Raw genomic sequence first — 19,215 nt, forward strand, 5'->3', positions numbered from 1 at the left:
GACTGAGATTTTCTCTGAGTTAGAATTCTAGGTTAACAATTATTTTATTAATAGGTTGTTTCTGCTGAAAAGACAACCCCTTGGAGTGTTTTGAATGGGATCTGTCATCCTCGCCCATGCTTCTAAGATTTTTCTGTCTTTTGTTTTCCATAGTTTTACTACTGTATGTCTAGGTGTAAATTTTTATTTTTTCCTGCTTGGGGCTCACTGGGTTTCTTGGATTTGTAGCTTGATATCTTTAATCAGTTTTAGAACATTTCCAGCCATTATTTCTTCAAATATAACTTACTTTTTCTTCCAGATTTAAGTTAGACCTTCTCAACTGTTCTGTGTCTCTTAACATCCATCCATCCCACATTCTCCATCTTTTCTTTCCTCTCTGCTTCATCTGGGTATTTTTTTGACTTATTTCCAACTCCTCCTAATTTGCTCTTATTATTAAGTTCTTAAATCGTATTATTTTACTTTACAGTTCTAGAGTTACTGTTTAGTTATTTTTTATATTTTCCAGTTCTCTTCCGGAATTCTGAAACTTGTCTTCTTGAACATAGTAAGCACGGTTATTGTAAAGTCTGCGGTCACTTTAGTAATCTGAAGTCTCTGTGGGTCTATTTCCTGTGTTGTTTTTGTTGGTTTTCACTCATGCGGTGTTATCTGTTTGTGTGCTGGTCATTTGATTTGTGCGCCTGGCATTGTATTAACAGATCGTTTATAGAAATACTCTGAAGTTTAGGACGTTGTTATCTCCCCTACAGAGAGGATTTCCATTTCCTTCTGCCAGGCAGCTGGGGGCTAGCAGTCCAGAATCACCTTAGTCTACTTTCAAGACAACATCCAGTTTCTGCGATGTCTACTTGTAGTTTACTCGTACTCCTAGGGGTCTGATCCCAAGTGTGGAAATTCACCTTCCTGGAGGACCTTTGACTCTGACCTGTTCCGCTTAGCACTCTGTTTGTCAGGATCACTGTCCAGACATCTCTCAGCCACTCTTGTAGCATTGCCAAATGCCTTCAGGGGGTGGGTGGGGGAAACCTATTCCAGTTGGGGAGGGAGGTTGAGGTGGCTGATTATTGTCATCTCTGAATCTTGGCCCAGTAATTTTTCACTGTTTGCTAGGCTTTCTGTGCCTGGAGGCAATAAAGTTTTGTCCAGCTTTCTTCTTTCTCAGCAGGAGGGCTAGTTCAAATTGCCTAGTTTACTATTGGTCAGGGGATTTTCCTAAAAGTACCATTTGGAATGTATAAAATGAAATATGTTTCTCTTTTTTTGGGTCTTCTAATTATTTGAATTCTGGATCAATCAGAGTTTGCTGTACATGGGTCAAGTTAGTGGAAATGATGAAATTACAATTTTCAGTCCTTCATTCTTTCCCTTTGCTTTTCAAAGCTTTAAACATTTGCCTGGGTTAGCTTTATTATTTTGGAACGGGCGGAGGCTTTTAGTACCTTTTTTTTTGGTATTTAATACAACTTTGCTTTCATATTTGTCTTCAGTCATTAAACCATAGATAAGAATTTTTCATATCAGCCCAATAGATCTTAAATAAATGGGGCTTTTAATTAAATGAGTGGAAAAAATGAATGAAACTTAAAAAACATTTTATCCTTTCATTTACCTTCATTTAGTAGATTAATAGCTGTATGTATTATAAGTATACAGTCTTAGAGTATAATAGCCAGAACTCCCAATGACTTCACTTGTAAGAGCAGGTGTATACGTTCAGAATTTATATAAAGTCAAGAACTGTTTGTTAACACGTTTCCCAGATTTCATCAGTGTAAACAAAGATGCCTTGAGGGACTGGACAAGGTGAGCCTATTGGAAAGAGAAGAAACATTTAACAGTAAAATACAGTATTTCTGGGGCTTGGTAATGAGCACATTGGACAGCTGTGGCCCTACCTTTATCAGATATACAACCTCTTCTCTCCTCCAGTGTCTGCAGTGCCTAACCAGAGTTCATCACTTTGCCCCTTCTTCTCAGAGCTCTTTGCACACGCCCCTAAAACATCGCTGTCGTCTTTGTCTCTCCACTGGACTGTACTCAGAACATGCTGTCATTCTACACTTCCCAGGCATCATTGGCTCCCTGAAAGAGTAAAACAAAAAAACCAAACCCAGTGCCGTCAAGTCGATGCCAACTCATAGCGACCCTATACGACAGAGTAGAACTGCCCCATAGAGTTTCCAAGGAGTGCCTGGCAGATTCGAACCGCTGACCCTTTGGTTAGCAGCCGTAGCACTTATCCACTATGCCCCCTGAAAGAGTAGACAGTAAAAATCCGTAGTTACTCTAAGTGCCTATAAATAGAAACTAAAATCCCATAGCATACCAAAAATAAAAATATTTGAAAGAAAATGTGATGTGTGTGTGTGGCTAAAAGGGTCATGTTTTAAGGTGTCATTCAATAGAAGATTTTCATAAACCATATCAGAGCTTATTTGACTTGGCAGCCATCTGCTGTTAATCTATATAGTTATAGAAGAAGAATATCTAAGTGGGGGTCATGATAAATTTGGGAAGGATAATGCAGCCATATCCCAAGATGTAGCCATTTGGGTTAAAAGAATTTAAAAGGAGTTTTATTTAGAACCTGCTTTGGCTTATGAGTCATTTTATACCATGCTGGCCACTCAGCCATCTGAAACTTAACCCATCGTTTGGTCATTGTGTTAGTCGGTGTTCTCCAGAGAAAAGGACCAATAGATGTTTGTGTGTGTGTGTACGTGCATGCGTGTGTGTGTGGAGAGAGAAAGAGAAATTTATTTTAAGGAATTGGCTCATGTAATTGTGGGCCTGGCAAGCCCAAAATCCATAGGTCAGGTGGTAGATTGGGAACTCCGCCAAGATTTGTGTGTTAAAATCTGGAGGCAGAATTCCTTCTCTCTGGGAAACCTCAGTTTTTGCTCTTAAAGCCTTCAACTGTTTGGATAAGGCCCGCGCACATTATCAAGAGTAATCTCCTTTACTTGGAGTCAAATGTTTGTGAATGTTACTCACACCTACAGAATACCTTCATAGCAACATCTAGGCTAGTGTTTGACCAGACAACTGGACACCATAGTCTGTATAAGTTGACATGTAAAATTAAGCATCACGGTCATCTTGGTGACTTTCTAGTATAGTTGGCCAAGTGTTTCCTTAAGAAAGAATAACAGATGTGCTAGCTTATATAAGTGATAGTCTTTCTGTGCCATGTTTCCTATGATACGCCATTTTAATTGACTTTTTTTGAGGCTTTTTGCACTATAGATGAACTACCCTGTGAGTGTACACTTAAGATCCAGTGTGTAATAGCCAAGACAGAGCTTAAGAGTCATATCACGGTGTAGTTCATGAAGGAAAATGTTAGGTTCTGTTATACTAATGTTAACAAGTAAGCCTGGCCACGTTAGTGGGATTTGTTGGTGGTTTATGTAAGTAAATGTTAGCTTTGATGTTCAAGAATGCATAGAAAACAAGGTCAAGAAGGGGAAATTGTTGCTGTGTTATGGGGTTGGCAACCAATGTCACAAAAACTATGTGTATTAATTGTTTAGTGAGAAACTAATTTGCTGTGTAAACCTTCATCTAAAGTACAATAATAATAAAAAAGAATGCATAGAAATTTTCCCTATCGACATTTAAAGTATTACGATTTAAACATAATTTTTCCTAGGAAGGTGTTTTTTGGAACAAATTCCACTTGTAAAGCAAGAAAATTGTATACTTTGGAAAAAAATTTACTCAGTGTTGTTAATTCTAACTTTCATGAATCAAACATTTAATTTCTCATTATTTTTCATGATATTAAAATACCAATTAAAAGTACATTGTTATAAAATTGACTTTTTTTTTTCCTCTCCCACATACAGAAGCTCCACCATGAGGCGAGGTGGATGGAGGAAACGAGCTGAAAATGATGGCTGGCAAAAATGGGTGTGTTTTAAAAGAATAAAATTAATTGTGTTGAACTTTCTAGATATTTTTCATTCTTATTTTATAGTATGGTTTAAGGCACTTTCTGAGTTTTAAAGGGCTTTGGACATTAACTATTTGCGTTTTCACAAGTGTAAATTGTTAAAACTTTATGGAGGTTAATGTATTGAAAAACCTTAAAATGTTTGTACTCTTTAACCTCAAACTTTAAAGAATTTTATCCTGAGGAAAAACATATTGAACCATAGTTTTATTGCAGTGTTGCTAATAATAGTGAAAAACAGGGAACGACATTAGTAATAGCAGGTGATTGGTGAAATTAATTATCTGTGCATTGGGTCACTGTGCAGTCAATCTTTAGCTTTATATTTCTTAACCTGGGAAGATGTCTTGACTGAAGGATATGTTTTAAAGGAATATTATACATAATCTTAATTTGGAAAACCTCTGTGGTTGGAAGCATAGAAATAAACTTTGACAATAACATCCCAAAATAGTAATAATGAATGGGATCATAGCCAATTTTAATTTTCTTCTATTCTTTCCAATATTTTCTGAAAAAAAATTTTCTAAAGACCATAACTCATAGCAATCAAGTTTAACGTGACAAGTTTCAGGAGAAGTATAGCTGAATTCATAGATTTGTAAAGGTCTTTACCGAAAACACTCATGTTTTTACATTCTTATTGAGGCTGATGTTATCTGGTGAGACCTAGTACTATTACATGGACTGAGTAGGTCGAGAACGGAACTCCTGACCCACGGGTTGCGTCTGACCCCGTGTGCCACACGTGCGGAGGCTGCACTCTTCTGTCCAGTCGCTGCATTTTCCCTGAAGTGATTAATTTTAAGCTCTCCGTATACAGAAGATAGTGGAAGCCAGTCTAAAATATGCTTTATTGACTGCTCGTCAAATTTCTAATTGGTTTAAGCTTTGGTGTAGCTTTTGCTAGATTACTATGTAGGTATGAACAGTATTTTGTGGCAGTAATTTATTATTCTTGACCTACCTTTTTTCTCTTTAAAAGTAACTTCTATCATCATAAAAATGTGATAAAGCTGTTAAAAACTCAGTTGACAGAGGGAAGTCTTTGTTGACCTGCGTGCTTTGTTGCCCTGTGGTTCATGTTTAGGATGTCATTATTGCACCTTGGTCAGAAGCACAGAGTAAGCCTCCTCCCAGGCATAAACTTATTTTTTTAAAAAAAGGGCACTGGTTAGGGAGCGCTGAGCTTCTGTCAAGGGTGATGAAAAAATCTGGAAGTGGATAGTGGCGATGGTCGCACAACATGACAAATGTAATTCATGTCACTGATTGTACGTGTAAAAATGTTCGAATGGCAGATGTTTTGTTACACGTGTACTTACCACAAGGAGCCCTGGTGGTACAGTGGTTAAGCACTTGGCTGCTCACCGAGAGCTCAGCAGTTGGAACCCACTAGCTGCTCCACAGGAGAAAGATGTGACAGTCTGCTTCCCTAAAGATTAACAGCCTTGGGAACCCTATGGGGCAGTTCTGCACTGTCCTGTAGGGTCGCAGTGAGTCGGAATTGACTCAGTAGCAATGGGTTTGGTTTTGGTTCTATATATAGCACAATTAAAAAAAAAAAAAGGAAGAAAAGTATAACTTCTGAAATTTGTTTACCTTTTCTTTAATTCCAGGGTGGGTATATGGCTGCAAAGGTCCGGAAATTGGAGGAGCAGTTTCGATCAGATGCCACTATCCAGAAGGAAGGAAACTCATCCACGATTTTTAGTGGCGTTGCCATCTATGTTAACGGCTATACTGGTTGAGTACTTTTTACTATTTTACTGTGTACTTTGATTAGGAGTGAGAATGATTTGTTCTAAAATTCTGTTTTTAGTAATTTATTTGTGTATATAAAAATGATCCTTTTTATATAAAAATAAAAACCTCTGCTTAGAAACAACTCCTTCACTTTTTTTCCTTCCCTCTGCAACTGCCATTGTCTTTTATTTTAATTTTTAAGTATATAATTTGAAAAGTGATGGGATTTAAAATGAAAAATAATAGTCTTCTTGCTCAAAAAGCTGACTGGAAGCTCACTGATCATGGGTGGTGCTGTAAACTGTGGGCTTCACTGTAGGACCATTTCATTTGTGAGTCTCCAATTGTTATTGTCCAGAGGTCCTTGTGGGGGGCGGGGCGGGGCTGGTCCTGTTTCCTAGCTGCCAGCGTTGTGGTTGCTCAGGGAAAGGAGAGGGTCAGAATTCTCACAGCTTAGGAAAGAGAATTTCATTTAATCTCCCTGCTCCTTTTTTATCTCTGCTCCCTACCCACCTCCCCCACCCCAAAAATAAATAAAGCAGTGCCTGCTGTCATTGAGTCTAGTATCTGGAAGGGGCAGGGTGGTCTTTTCTGTCAGTGGGGGACAAGATCTGGGAGGCCTCATTTGCCTTTTATACAGAATTTCAACTGTGACCTTCCCCCTTCTAGGCCTACCCACACACGTTCTTCTGGAGGTGCTCAGTGCCCCTATTTCATGAGTTTTTCTTGATTTCAGTGGCCTGAAGCAGCTTTTTTGGGACTTCCACCCAGCCAGCTTAGATTTTAGCTTTTCCTGACCTGCAGAGTCAGTCACCCTTGTTGACTGGCTGTCTGATTTTACTCCTGAGATTTCCTCCTCAGTCCCTTGGCGACTGCTTCCTCTTGTGATCATTTTAGTTTATTTTTTGAAGGGAATGGCTGTGAATGTTTTTTTTTTTTTCCCCGCATGGATCAGCTCACTTATCCTTAAGGTCTCTGTTCCCCTCCCCTTGTTTATCTGTTGTTTTCCTGCTGGCTAGGTGATTCCATTAAGACTCGGATCAAATTAGGTTTGCCTCCTTCCCTAAGCCAGTGCATAGTATTTAATAACAGTGGTTAAGAACTTGGCTGCTAACCAAAAAGGTTGGGAGTTCAAATCCACCAGCTGCTCCTTGGAAACTCTGTGGGGCATTTCCACACCGTCCTATAGAGTCGCCATGAGTAGGTATCAGCTCAGTGGCAGTGGGTATCGTTTTGCCAGTTTAAACATCATAGCATTATTGCTGGAAACATTTATTTCAGCCCCTGAGTTTTGTCTTGTATTTTCAGATCTTATTTATATATTAAGGAGCCCTCGTGGTGCAGTAGTTAAAGTGCTCGGTGCTAGCCAAAAGGTCAGTGGTTCGAACCTACCAACCACTCTGCGGGAGAAAGATGTGGCAGTCTGCTTCTGTAAATATTACAGCCTTGGAAAACCCATGGGACAGTTCTCCTCTGTTCTGTACGGTTGCTATGAGTCGGAATCGACTCGACAGCAACAGGTTTTATTTATATATTAAGGTCTTGTTTACATATTAAGTTCTTGGGAGTCAGGAAACCCCTTTTTTATGTAATAATCCCTTGTCAAACATAGGTCAGAGATAATACCTCAGAGGCTTAAATGTTCTGTTTCCACAGGCTTCCTTAGGTTTTCATTATTCAGATCTCTGCTCTGATGTTAACTCCTCAAAGAGACTTTCCCTGACCACCTTTATCTAAAATAAGTGTACCATGCCCGCCAAGATTTCTTTTTTCTTCATAGCATTTATTTTCACCTGAACTGATATTATTTATCTGACTTTTTATTTTCTGTCTCCCCACTGCAATATAAGTACCATGGAGCAGGAACTTGAGTCTTGTTCATTGTTGTATTCCCTCGTGCCTAGTACCGTGCCTGGCATGTTTGAAAAAAACCCCACTGCTGTCGAGTTGATTCTGACTCATAGTGACCCCATAGGAAAGCGTAGAACTGCTCCACAGGGTTTCCAGGGAGTGGCTTCTAGATTCAAACTGGTTAGCAGCCGAGTTCTTAAGCACTGTGCCACCAGGGCTCTGTTGCTTTAAATCTAGCAGATTGTAAATGCTCTCTTCTTTGGGGTGGAAAGGGGGCCAGTTAATGTGGAAAGAGATGTTCTGCTTATTTTCTTTTTTCAGCATCTAGATAGAAGATCAGGTATTTTCATCTATTTATTTTCCAAATTTCTTATGCTGAGCATGATTTTAGTAGAATAGAGAATAACCTTTGAATAACTATGAGATTTAATATTTGTTTTGGGAAACAAGAAGTTACACTAGAACCTTTAAATTTTTTTTGCTCTTAGGCTCAAAAGAAATTTTGTAGACATGTTTCTGCTGATAAGATAGGTTACAGAAATAAGGAAAACAAGTTATTTCTATGAAATTTTCTGCATAAAGTATATGGTAGATTATGTTTTTGTTTACCAAAATTGGCTTTCCCACGTGTTTAAGTCGGGCTTGGCCATGTTTAGCCGAGAAAACGTGAGCAGAAATGATGTCTATCACTGTGGGAAAAAAGCTTCAAAAGCCAGTTTGCGCTTCACCGTACCTTCTTTTTCTGGAATGACCGGCAGTGTTTCAGATCAAGGCTGCTCCGTCAGCTTGGGTCCCAGAGTAGAGACGGCTCTGTGGACGTGCTGGAGCTTAGAGTGGACAAGTTGCATGAGTGGAAAATAAACGTTTGTTGTTGTAAATAACTGAGATATCGAGGTCACTTGTTACTGCGCCATAACCTACCCTAACCTCCCTGGGCATTATCTGAAATGCCGCATAGGAGAAATGTTTAAAACAAATATTTATTATATTTTGTTTTAGGTTTTCTAAAGCAGTAAGCCCTGCCTATATTTTAGATCGAGAACCCCTGGGTGGTGCAAATGGTTAAGCACTTGACTGCTAACTGAAAGGTTGATGGTTTGAATTCACCCAGAAGTGCCTCAGAGGAAAGGCCTGGCCGCCTGCTTCTGAACGGTCAGTGTTTTAGATCACAGGTTGACAGACTTTTTCTGTAAAGGGCCAAGCAGTCCATTGCAACTACTCAACTCTGCTGTTGAGACCCAAAAGAAGCCATAAACTCTGTGAATGAGAGTGGCCGTGTTCCAGTAAAACTTTACTCATAAAAAGAGAGGTGAGCTACATTTGGTCTGTCGGTTGTAGTTTGCTGACTCTTGTTTTAGATCATGAACTCATAGAATCTTGGGGGTGGAAGGAAATTTTAATAGTCTTCAATTTAATCTTGTAGGGTCGCTATGAGTCAGAATTGGCTTGATGGCAATGGGGTTGGATGGCTGGTAAGCTAACCGTTTTCTGTGTGGAAATTCCTTCTTTGATGTTCTTGTAAAACAGACGGACAGCCATTTAGTCTCTTGGAATGACTCCAGTGATGATACATTGTCTTGGGAAGCAGGCCAGTTCATTTTCAAACAGGTCTGATTGTTTCCATAAGCTGAAATCTGTATCCCCATGACTTCCCATCAATGATTCTAGTTCTTTCTCTAAGACTCCAGAGAATATGTCCAGATTCCATTAAGTCTTCTCACTGTGATCTTCATGCTAATTCACCCGACAGCTCTCCAAATCTAGATTATTCCCTGTTCTCTGAAAATGTGCTTTTAACCCCATGACCACATTTCCACAGCTTTATTTATCATCTTATCTGCATGTCAAAATGCTACTTAATATTCCGGTTCAGCTCAATCAAATATTTATTAGCTCTGTTCCCACAGAACTTTTTCATTTATTGTGCTGTAAGTGAAAGTTTACAAATCAAGACAGTCTCTCATACAAAAACTTAGACACACCTTGCTATGTACTCCTAGCTGCTCTCCCCCTAATGAGACAGCACACTCCTCCTTTCCACCCTGTATTCCACGTGTCCATTGAGCCAGCTCCTGTCCCCCTCTGCCTTCTCATCTCGTCTCCAGACAGGAGCTGCCCACATAGTCTCATGTGTCTACTTGAGCCAAGAAGCTCACTCTTTCAGTATCATTTTCTGTCTTATAGTCCAGTCCAATCCCTGCCTGAAGAGTTGGCTTCCAGAATGGTTACGATCTTGGGCTAACAGAGGGTCCGAGGGCCATGATCTCTGGGGTCCTTCCAGTCTCAGCCAGACCATTAAGTCTGGTCTTTTTACAAGAATTTGAGATCTGCATCTCACTGTTCTCCTGCTCCCTGAGGGGTTCTCTGTTGTGTTCCTGCCAGGGAAGTCATCAGTGGTAGCCAGGCATCACCTAGTTCTTCTGGTTTTAGGCTGATGGAGTCTCTGGTTTATGTGGTCGTTTCTGTCTCTTGGGTTCATCTTTACCTTATGTCTTTGGTGTTCTTCATTTTCCTTTGCTCCGTGTGGGTTGAGACCAATTGATGCGTCTTAGATGACCACTTGCTAGTGTTGAAGACCCCAGATGCCACTCACCAAAGTGGGATGCAGTACATTTTCTTAATATATATTGTTATGTCAGTTGACCTAGATGTCCCCTGAAACTGTGGTCCCTGCATTCCCGTCCCTGCTACTCTGGTCTTCGAAGCATTCGGTTGTATTCAGGAAGCTTCTTTGCTTTTGGTTTAGCCTAGTTGTGCTGACCTCTGCTGTATTGTATGTTGTCTTTCACCTAAAATAGTTTTTGTCTACTCTCTAATTAGTGACTACCCCTTTCCCTCCCTTCCCACCCTCGTAATCATCAAAGAATATTTTCTTCTGTGTTTAAACTTTTTCTTGAGTTCTTATAATAGTGGTCTCATACAATATTTGTCCTTTTGCAACTGACTAATTTTGGCATAATGCCTTCCAGATTCCTTCATATTATGTGTCATGGATTCATCGTTGTTCTTAATCATTGCGTAGTATTCCATTACGTGAATATACCATAATTTATTCATTCATATGTTGATGGGCACCTTGGTCGCTTCCATCTTTTTGCTATTGCAAACAGTGCTGCAGTGAACATGAGTGTACATATATCTGTTCGTGTAAAGGCCCTTATTTCTCTACAATATATTCCAAGGAGTGGAATTGCTAGATCGTATGGTAGTTCTATTTTTTAGCTTTCTAAGGAAGCCCCAAATCGATTTCCAAAGTGGTTGTACTATTTTACATTGCTACCAGCAGTGTTATAAGTGTTCCAGCCTCTCTACAACCTCCCCAACTTTGATTATTTTGTGTTTTTTTGGGTCAATGCCAGCCTCGTTGAAGTGAGATGGTATCTCTTTGTAGTTCTCATTTGCATTTCTCTAATGGCTAATGATCACGAGCATTTCCTCATGTATCTGTTAACCAGCTGAATGCCTTCTTTAGTGAAATGTCTGTTCATATCCTTTGCCCATTTTTGAATTGGGTTATTTGTCTTTATGTGGTTGAGTTATTGCAGTATCATGTAGGTTTTGCAGTATCATGTGGGTTTTTTCTATTGAGTTGTCTAATTCTGTAATTTTATTGTTAATCTTCTGAATTTCTGATTGCTGTCTATGGATTCTTGCAGCCTATTAAAGTTTGCATTATGTTCTTAGCCTTCTTAACTTCCTCCACTGCTTTATCTGTGTGTTCCTTGGCTTGTTCTGCATTTTGCCTGATTTCTTGAAGAGTTCTGTAAATTAGTCTTCTGTATTCTACCTCTCGTAATTCCCGGAATATATCCTCATTCAAAAGATTCCTTGATTCTTTGTTTTGGGAGCTTGTTGAAGTGATCATGGTCTGCTCCTTTATGTGATTCGATATTGACTGTTGTCTCCAAGCCGTTTATAAGTTAGTGTATTAATTTGTCTGCTTACTGTGTCCTAGCTTCTTGCTTTGTTTTATTTTGATATGCCCAAATAGACTGGTCAAGTGAGCTAGCTTGATTATTGGTTTCTTTGAAGCGCTAATGTCCTGTCGCCAGATGGCTAGAGCTGTTACCAGGTATATGAGCCTAGGATTCCATCCACTTTCCTTGTATGAATTCAGCTCAGGTGTCTAGGTAGTCATCCACCAAGTTTGTGGTGCAGGCTCTCACCTCTTAGAGGAGCAGTGGTTATTGGTGTAGGCACAGGTATTTGGTTGCAGCAGGGGGTCATGCTCGGAGCAAGGCAGGGGGCTGACAGCTGTCCGCCGAGTTTCTGTGAAGAAGGTGTGTTCCTGTTCCTTAGAGCATGCAGGTAGGTGGGCTCTGCAACCAGACCATGGGCACCCAATTCTTTTAGCTGTAAAGACTGGAAGGCACTACTTATCCTTGGACCCCTGTCATGGGTGGCTAGGTGGCATGGGTGGAGCCACCAGTCCTCAGGCCCCTAATGTGGCCCCAGGTGAAAAAAAAGGACCCTGCTAAATAGGCAGAGCAGTGTCAAATATCAAAAACCCTGCCTCTCCACCACACAGCTGAAACAGTTGAAGCCCGTTTCAGGCACGTGCACCCTTGCATTGTGCCATCAGGGGCCTAGTTGCTGAAATGGACCCAAACATGTCCATGCAGGGTGAAAGGCGTTCACAGTCCATGGCCTGCTTTTGCCTGGACAGGAGCCACTTCTGCTTAGGGCAGCCGGCAGATTATTTTTTCTCCATTCGTTAATTTGTTCCTTCTCCAAGGCCAGGAGAATGACTCAGGGCATGCAGCAGAACCTGTCTCAGGCCCAGGGAAATTGACTGCCACCAAAGCTGGCTTGGAGCCTGGGGCAGAGGGAGGAGGGATCAGATAATTGGGAGAGCATTCTTTCGAAAGGGGTGTTTTTTTGATCCATGTGGTAAATTAGACACAAGCGCTTCTCTTTTGCTGAGAGTGCTGTTCTTTGCTGATTCCAGAGGCATTAGTAGACTCCATGCTGCTTGTATTCTGTGTTTGAGGAAACCGTGTCCTGAAAGCTACCACCAGCCCCGCCATGGTTGAGCCAGGGGATTGGGACTGAGGGTTGCCGGTTCTGGGCCAGTCAGGTCTGGCAACTCCTTGCTGCTTTTAAACTTTCTCTCCCTCCCCCTGCTGCTCGGTCCGATTTCCTAACTTTGCCTTTGATGTTCAGGGCTCCTAGCTTGTCGTATGTATAATTGATATACATTTTTTAGGGGGGGTCTTTGTTGTAAGAGGGACCACCAGAAGTATCTACTTTGCCATCTTGGCCCTGCCTCTGGAACTTTATTTCTGGTGTATCACATATTCCCCTTACTGACTTCTCTGTGGGATGCTTGAAAATAAGGGTACTAAGGACACGCTGATGGTCAAGTGAAGTTCTCATCTCCAAATACCATGAATGATAAGTGCTGTTGGAAGCCTGATGAACACCTGCCAGTGTTTTCAGTTGGTTTTCCGCTTGAGTTCTAAAATGTCTTACAGGTTTCACAGTCTTAAAATTTATCTATTATAAGTATTTTGAAGACATTAAAAATATAAACAAATATTCAAATCTGTTATTTACTGAATAAAAGTATCTGTACCACCAGCACATTTCCTTCTGTGGCCGGATTAAGTGAGAAGTTCGTACATAGACCTTGGAATACAACTCTTTAAGAATAGTTGCAAACCTTAATAGTTTTAATGCGTGTGAACCAGGATTTTCTCAGTACTATGCTAAAATGCAAGTAATAATAAGTCATGTCAAAAATGGAAGTTTCAAAACAAAGTTGTCTACTATACTACCACTTTTATTTGTTTGGTATTTTGGGTATTTCCTATAAGAGTTCATTTAAAATAAGGGTCCTGCTGTTTAAAAAGAAATTGAAAATCACTGGTTTAAATGTCTCCATCTGCCTTCTCATGACAGCAAAGCAGTTTCTTCATTTGTTTTCTTAAGTGTTTTGCACGTGACGAAAAGCAGTGTCAGTAAGTGCTGGACCAGTGACTTGGCTTGGGGGTCTTTAGAGGATACATCCTCTGTGTTTTTTTTCTGCAGATCTCGAATGAAATTGATCAGAGGCTATCATATATTAATCCATGTGAACAGAGTCATATGAACAGAATTAAATACTTTTTAGAGGTATAGATTGGCTTATGTAAAGCAGGGCTGTCCCCACCCTTGTAGCCAACGTTTGAATCAGGTATATTTTTGGAGTTGGGGGTAGAACTAAAAAAACAAACACAAAAAAACCCAGAAAAGATGTATTCATTGACAGCACATCTCAATTTAGATTAGTCACCTTTCAAGTGCATATGCAAAATACCTGTTTTTTAATAATGACTATGTATTGAAATATTTTGGTTCTATTGGATTAAACAAAAGATATTATTAAAATTAATTTCACCTTTTTACTGTTTTTAGTGTATCTACCAGAAAATTTCAGATTTCACATGTGGCTTGCATTTGTAGTTCACGTATTTCTATTGGACAGTGCTAGTATGTGCAGTCAGTAACATCATGTATGTTCTAGGCTACAGGAATTAACCAAGAATTAGGCAAACCTGGCATACCTGTGTGTGCTATGCTAATGTTTTTCTGAAGATTTTAAAACTTACCTAGTTAGGCAGTGATACTAAAAATTGTTATTGAAGTACTTGTGACTGTATTGCCTGGGTCTAAGGAAGATCTGTTTTGCTTGAATAACAAAGTGGGTACGTAACCCTCCGGTGGCAGCCTTTCCCATGGGTACTGCTGTTGCTGGGGGAGATGTAGAGAGTTCATTAGGATGGTAGGTGAAAGCAACAAAAGCTACTGAAAATAATTAGCTTAATGTGATAGTTGGGGCCCTGGTGACACAGTGGTTAAGAGCTCAGGCTGCTAACCAAAAGGTCAGCAGTTCAAATCCACCAGCTGCTCCTTAGAAACCCTACGGCAGTTCTACTCTGTCCTTTAGGGTCACTATGAGTTGGAATTGACTTGATGGCATCGAGTTTGGTTTTTTGTTTGTTTGTTTTTTTTCCCCAGTGGGATACTAGTAATGCAGGTTACAACCAGGCCTTCGACTGGTTCTCTCTGGTTCAACCCCCTGCCGAGAATTTGCTTTTCTGCCCCCACCCACCACCGTGGAGTCAATTCCGACTCATAGCAACCCTATAGGACAGAGTAGAACTGTCCCACAGAGTTTCCAGGGAGCGCCTGGTGGATTCGAACTGCTGACCTTTTGATTAGCAGCCGTAGCACTTAACCACTATGCCACCAGGGTTTCCTTTTCTGCCCCAGGTATACTAAATCAGAATCTTCATTTTACCACGTTCTCTGGGTGATTCTTAGTTAAAATGTAACAAGATCCCCAGGTAGATTCTGATTCAGTATACCTGGGGTGGAAAAGGCAAATTCTCAGCAGGGGATTGAACTGAAAGAACTGGTTTGAAGCTCTGGGGAATAACATAACTTTAGTGAGTCAGGCATTTCTTTATGTGGGATAGTGGAAGGCGGATCAATTCTCGTTTAAAATACTTTATTTTTAATAAAATACAATTATAGAAAAACAATAATTTGAAACAAAATTTAAAAACAGTGTTTCTCATTCATAATTTTTTTTTTATCTTTGTGAACTTTTTTTTTTTGGCCTTGATGCAATTTCATATTAAGGAACTGAATAAGATAAACTATTTGATTAACTTTTCTTAAATTAAAATTAATGTGCTTCATAGGAGTAAAGCTTATTAAGCCCTGCAGTAAGTCTGCGTATAGTAGATATGAGCAGTTTACATATCTGACTGGTTTTTTATTACGGTGGAGGAGCTGAAGTGTTAGATGAAGGCTCTGTAAAGAGATCCATGATCGAGGTTGTAATTGTTAATTTTTTAAAAGAAGATGGCTGATGTCAAGATCTTGCCCTAAATATGGTCAAAAAATTAAAACTATCTGCTTTATTACTAGTATTTGATTCAGTACTTGATGTCCCTTTTTGCTAGGCATTTCTCAGCAGTACATGTTCTCATGTTCGTTGACTGTCTCTGGCGCCAGGGGACGAGGCTGTGCTAAAGCGATGTAGCTTTGTCACTTTGTGCTGTCCCTCCAAACTCTGTTTACTTACAGCACAGCCAAGGAGAACGCGTGAACCAGTGATAGATTCTTCAAAGTGGTCTGTTTAAGGGACTGTCAGGGGATTCACCCACGGATTCTACTTACACATAAAACCTTTAATACGTCTTCATGCTGATTTTACAGACCCTTCTGCTGAGGAATTGAGGAGGCTGATGATGTCACATGGCGGCCAGTACCACGTGTACTACTCCAGGTCCAAGACAACACACATCATTGCCACAAATCTCCCTAACGCCAAGATCAAAGAGCTGAAGGGGGAAAAAGTAATCCGGCCTGAATGGATCGTGGAAAGGTAAGTTTAACTTACAATATTATGATTTTTACGTTGGACACTTTTTATTTCTATTATAAATAACATTCACAGGGTGAAAAACAATTGATATCCTAAGCAATATTACTGTATTCTTTAACCTCATGTTGATAATTCAGGTGGTCTGTGATCTGGCATCCTATTCAAAGTAGTGTGTTAATGTTTTTGTAACCTCAGCTACCAGGAATTAGGGGAGGCGGCAACTCAAGGAAGCCGCAGAAAGCTGTGGTGGGAGGGGTGACACAGCCTGTTACCCGTTCAGCAAAAGTGGGAGCACCACTTATGGGCGAGGCAGTGTTCTGTGTACCTGAGACATACCGGTGAGCAAAACGAAGAGATCTCTCCCCTCCCTTTTAGAGCTTACATTTTGGCAGATAATAAGCAGGAAGCTTAATCTGTGAGTAAATTATTTTCTTTCGTTAAAGTGAATACATGCTGAGGGAAAAAAGAGCAGGATGACATGGACCTGGAGGGCTTGGAGTTGGGACAAGGAGGGGAAGAGGTTTGCAGTGTTATTAATTATTTTTCAGTTATGTTGTGATTCCTCTGGAGTCCCTGCGGCTCGGTGGCTAAGAGCTCAGCTGCTAACCAAAAGGTCAGCAGTTTGAATCCAACAGCTGTTCCTTGGAAACCCTACGGGGTAGTTCTACTCTGTCCTGTAGGGTCACTATGAGTCGGAATCGACTGAGGGCAATGGGCTTAATGAGGTGATTCCCTTGCTTTGATTTGGAATTGATAGGTCCTCAGTCATTCGTGGCCATTCATATTAGCTTTAGTTTCCTAAGTTTAAATATGCCGTCTAGGATCTTGGAGATGATTTATATTTTGAAATGTTGTATATATGTGAGTGATTGCTATGTTTATGAAAGATAGAATTATAAAAATGAAAATATTAAAATCATAATCTTATGTATGGGTAGATTATAATCAGTTTATGAGAGAATGGTTTGATTTTATAGTGGGGTGCTAATGAAATAAGACTTGGAATTTTTTTTTAATCGGTTCCCAATATTTTTTTTCTAATCCTAGCTTTCATTAACCTTTTTTTTTTTTTAACATGTGAAAATGCATTTAGTCAACCCTCACTTAATGACAGGCTGGGTATAAAATTCTTAGTTTGCAAATTATCTTCCCTTAGGTTTTTTTTTTTTTAAATAATACTGTTTTCGGTAGAAGTTTACACAACAAATTAGGTTCCCATTTAACGATTTCTATACAGCTTGTTCAGTGACACTGGTTACATTTTAAAACAGATTGTGTCACCTTTCTCACTATGTCCGTCCTCCTTCTGTTTGTAGTACTCTAGTTTCCCTGCCTCCTTGCCTTCTTGTCCTTGCTTCGAGTGAGTGCCGGCTGCTTAGTCTCACAGAGATGACTTTATAAAGGAACGCAGTACTCACCAGTGATGCTGTTTATTTTATGAGCTAGTTTGTTATTTAGCTAAAAGTTGACCTCACGGAATAGTTTTGGTTCAAGGTTAGAGTGGTAGTCTCGCGGAGCCCTCCAGTCTCCACTGGCCCAGTAGGTCTGGACCTTTTGATAATTTGAATTCGTCTCCCATTCTATCAGAATCTATCTGTTGTGCTCAAGATCAGAATGGTCGGTTGGTAGTGGTAGCCGAGCACCGTCTAGTTCTTTTGGTCTCTGGGTAGACAAGGTTGTGCTTCACGTAGACTATTAGTCATATGGACTGGTTTCTTTGAGTCTTTGGTTTCCTTCATTTTCTTTTGCTGTGGATGTGTACAGACCAATAGTCCTATCTTAGATGGCCACTCTCAAGCTTTTAAGACCCCAGATGCTACTCACCAAACTAGGATGTAGAATATAAACTTTGCATACTGTGTTATGCCAGGTGACTGAGTTGTCCCATGAAACTATGGTCCTAAGCCTTCAGACCCTGTAAATCAGTCCTGTGAGGTGTTTAGTAAGTAAGTAAGCACCCTATGTGCCTTATTGTATATATAAATATTTATGGATGCATACACTTACATAAAAAAAAAAATTTTTTTTCCTTTTTTTTTTTTACACTTACATATGTATACAGTACATATAGACACATCTGTGCGTGCCCGCCTATGTACATACCTATACCAGACTAAGGCAGACTAGGAAGAAGAACCTGGCGATCTACTTCTAAAGAAGTTAGACCAGTGAAAACCTTATGAATAACAGCATCGCATTATCGGGTGCAGTGATGAAAATGAACCCCTCAGGTTAGAAGGCACTCAAAATAGGACTCACAGCAGAGCCACCCTTAGTGACGTGGGTGGAGTCAAGCTTTCGGGACCATCATTTGCTGATGCAGCGTGGCTCAAAATGAGAAGAAACAGCTGCAAACGTCCATTAATAATCAGAACGTGGAATGTACAAAATATGAATATAGGAAAATGGAAGTCATAAAAAATGAAATGGAACACATAAAGATCGATCTCCTAGGCATTAATGAGCGGAAATGGACTGGTATTGGCCATTTAAAATCAGACAATCATACAGTGTACTATTCCGGGAACAACTATTGAAGAGGAATGGTGTCACATTCGTCGTTAAAAGGAACATTTCAAGGTCTATATTAAAGTACAACGCTGTCAGTGATAATATCCATATGCCTACAAGAAAGACCAGTTAATATGACTATTATTCAAATTGAGACACCAACCACTAATGCCAAAGATGAGGAAGTTGAAGATTTTTACCAACTTCCAGTTTGAAATTGATCAAACATGCAATCAAGATGCACTGATAATTACTGGTGATTAGAATGCAAAAGTTGGAAACAAAGAAGAAGGGTCAGATCAGTAATTGGAAAATAAGGCCTTGGTGATAGAAAGGACGCCGAGCTCGACTGATGGAATTTTGCAAGACCAATGACTTACTCATCACAAATACCTTTTTTCAACAACAGAAACGGCAACTATACACATGGACTTCACCAGATGGAATACACAGGAATCAAATCGACTACATCTGTGGAAAGAGACGATCGAGAAGCTCAATATCACCAGTCAGACAAGGCCAGGAGCCAACTGGGGAACAGATCATCAGTCGTTCATGTGCAAGATCAAGTTGAAGATGGAGAAAATTAAAACAAGTCCATGAGAGCAAAACTACAGCCTTGAGTATATCCCACCTGAATTTAGAAACCATCTGAAGAATAGATTTGATACATTGAACGCTAGTGACCAAAGGCCAAACAAGTTACGGGAAACATTAAGAACATGATACCTGAAGAAAGCAAGAAGCCATTAAAAAGACAGGAAAGAAA

General features: G+C 40.0%; 1 protein-coding gene across 7 annotated transcripts in view; it reads left to right on the forward strand.

The window, feature by feature from the left end:
* REV1 (REV1 DNA directed polymerase) overlaps positions 1-19,215 on the forward strand; it is a 108,610-nt gene that overhangs the window by 17,841 nt on the left and 71,554 nt on the right. For all 7 annotated transcript variants that reach the window (XR_007513582.1, XM_049856542.1, XM_049856541.1 and 4 more), the window contains exons 2-4: positions 3,855-3,918; positions 5,581-5,707; positions 15,767-15,935. Coding sequence is in view for 6 of the 7 variants with exons in the window: in XM_049856542.1 (XP_049712499.1) it covers positions 3,865-3,918; positions 5,581-5,707; positions 15,767-15,935 (350 nt within the window). In the remaining variant the exon portion in view is untranslated. The remainder of the gene's footprint in view (positions 1-3,854; positions 3,919-5,580; positions 5,708-15,766; positions 15,936-19,215) is intronic.

This window comes from Elephas maximus, chromosome 17, assembly GCF_024166365.1.
Source record: "Elephas maximus indicus isolate mEleMax1 chromosome 17, mEleMax1 primary haplotype, whole genome shotgun sequence".
Classification (NCBI taxonomy): domain Eukaryota; kingdom Metazoa; phylum Chordata; class Mammalia; order Proboscidea; family Elephantidae; genus Elephas; species Elephas maximus.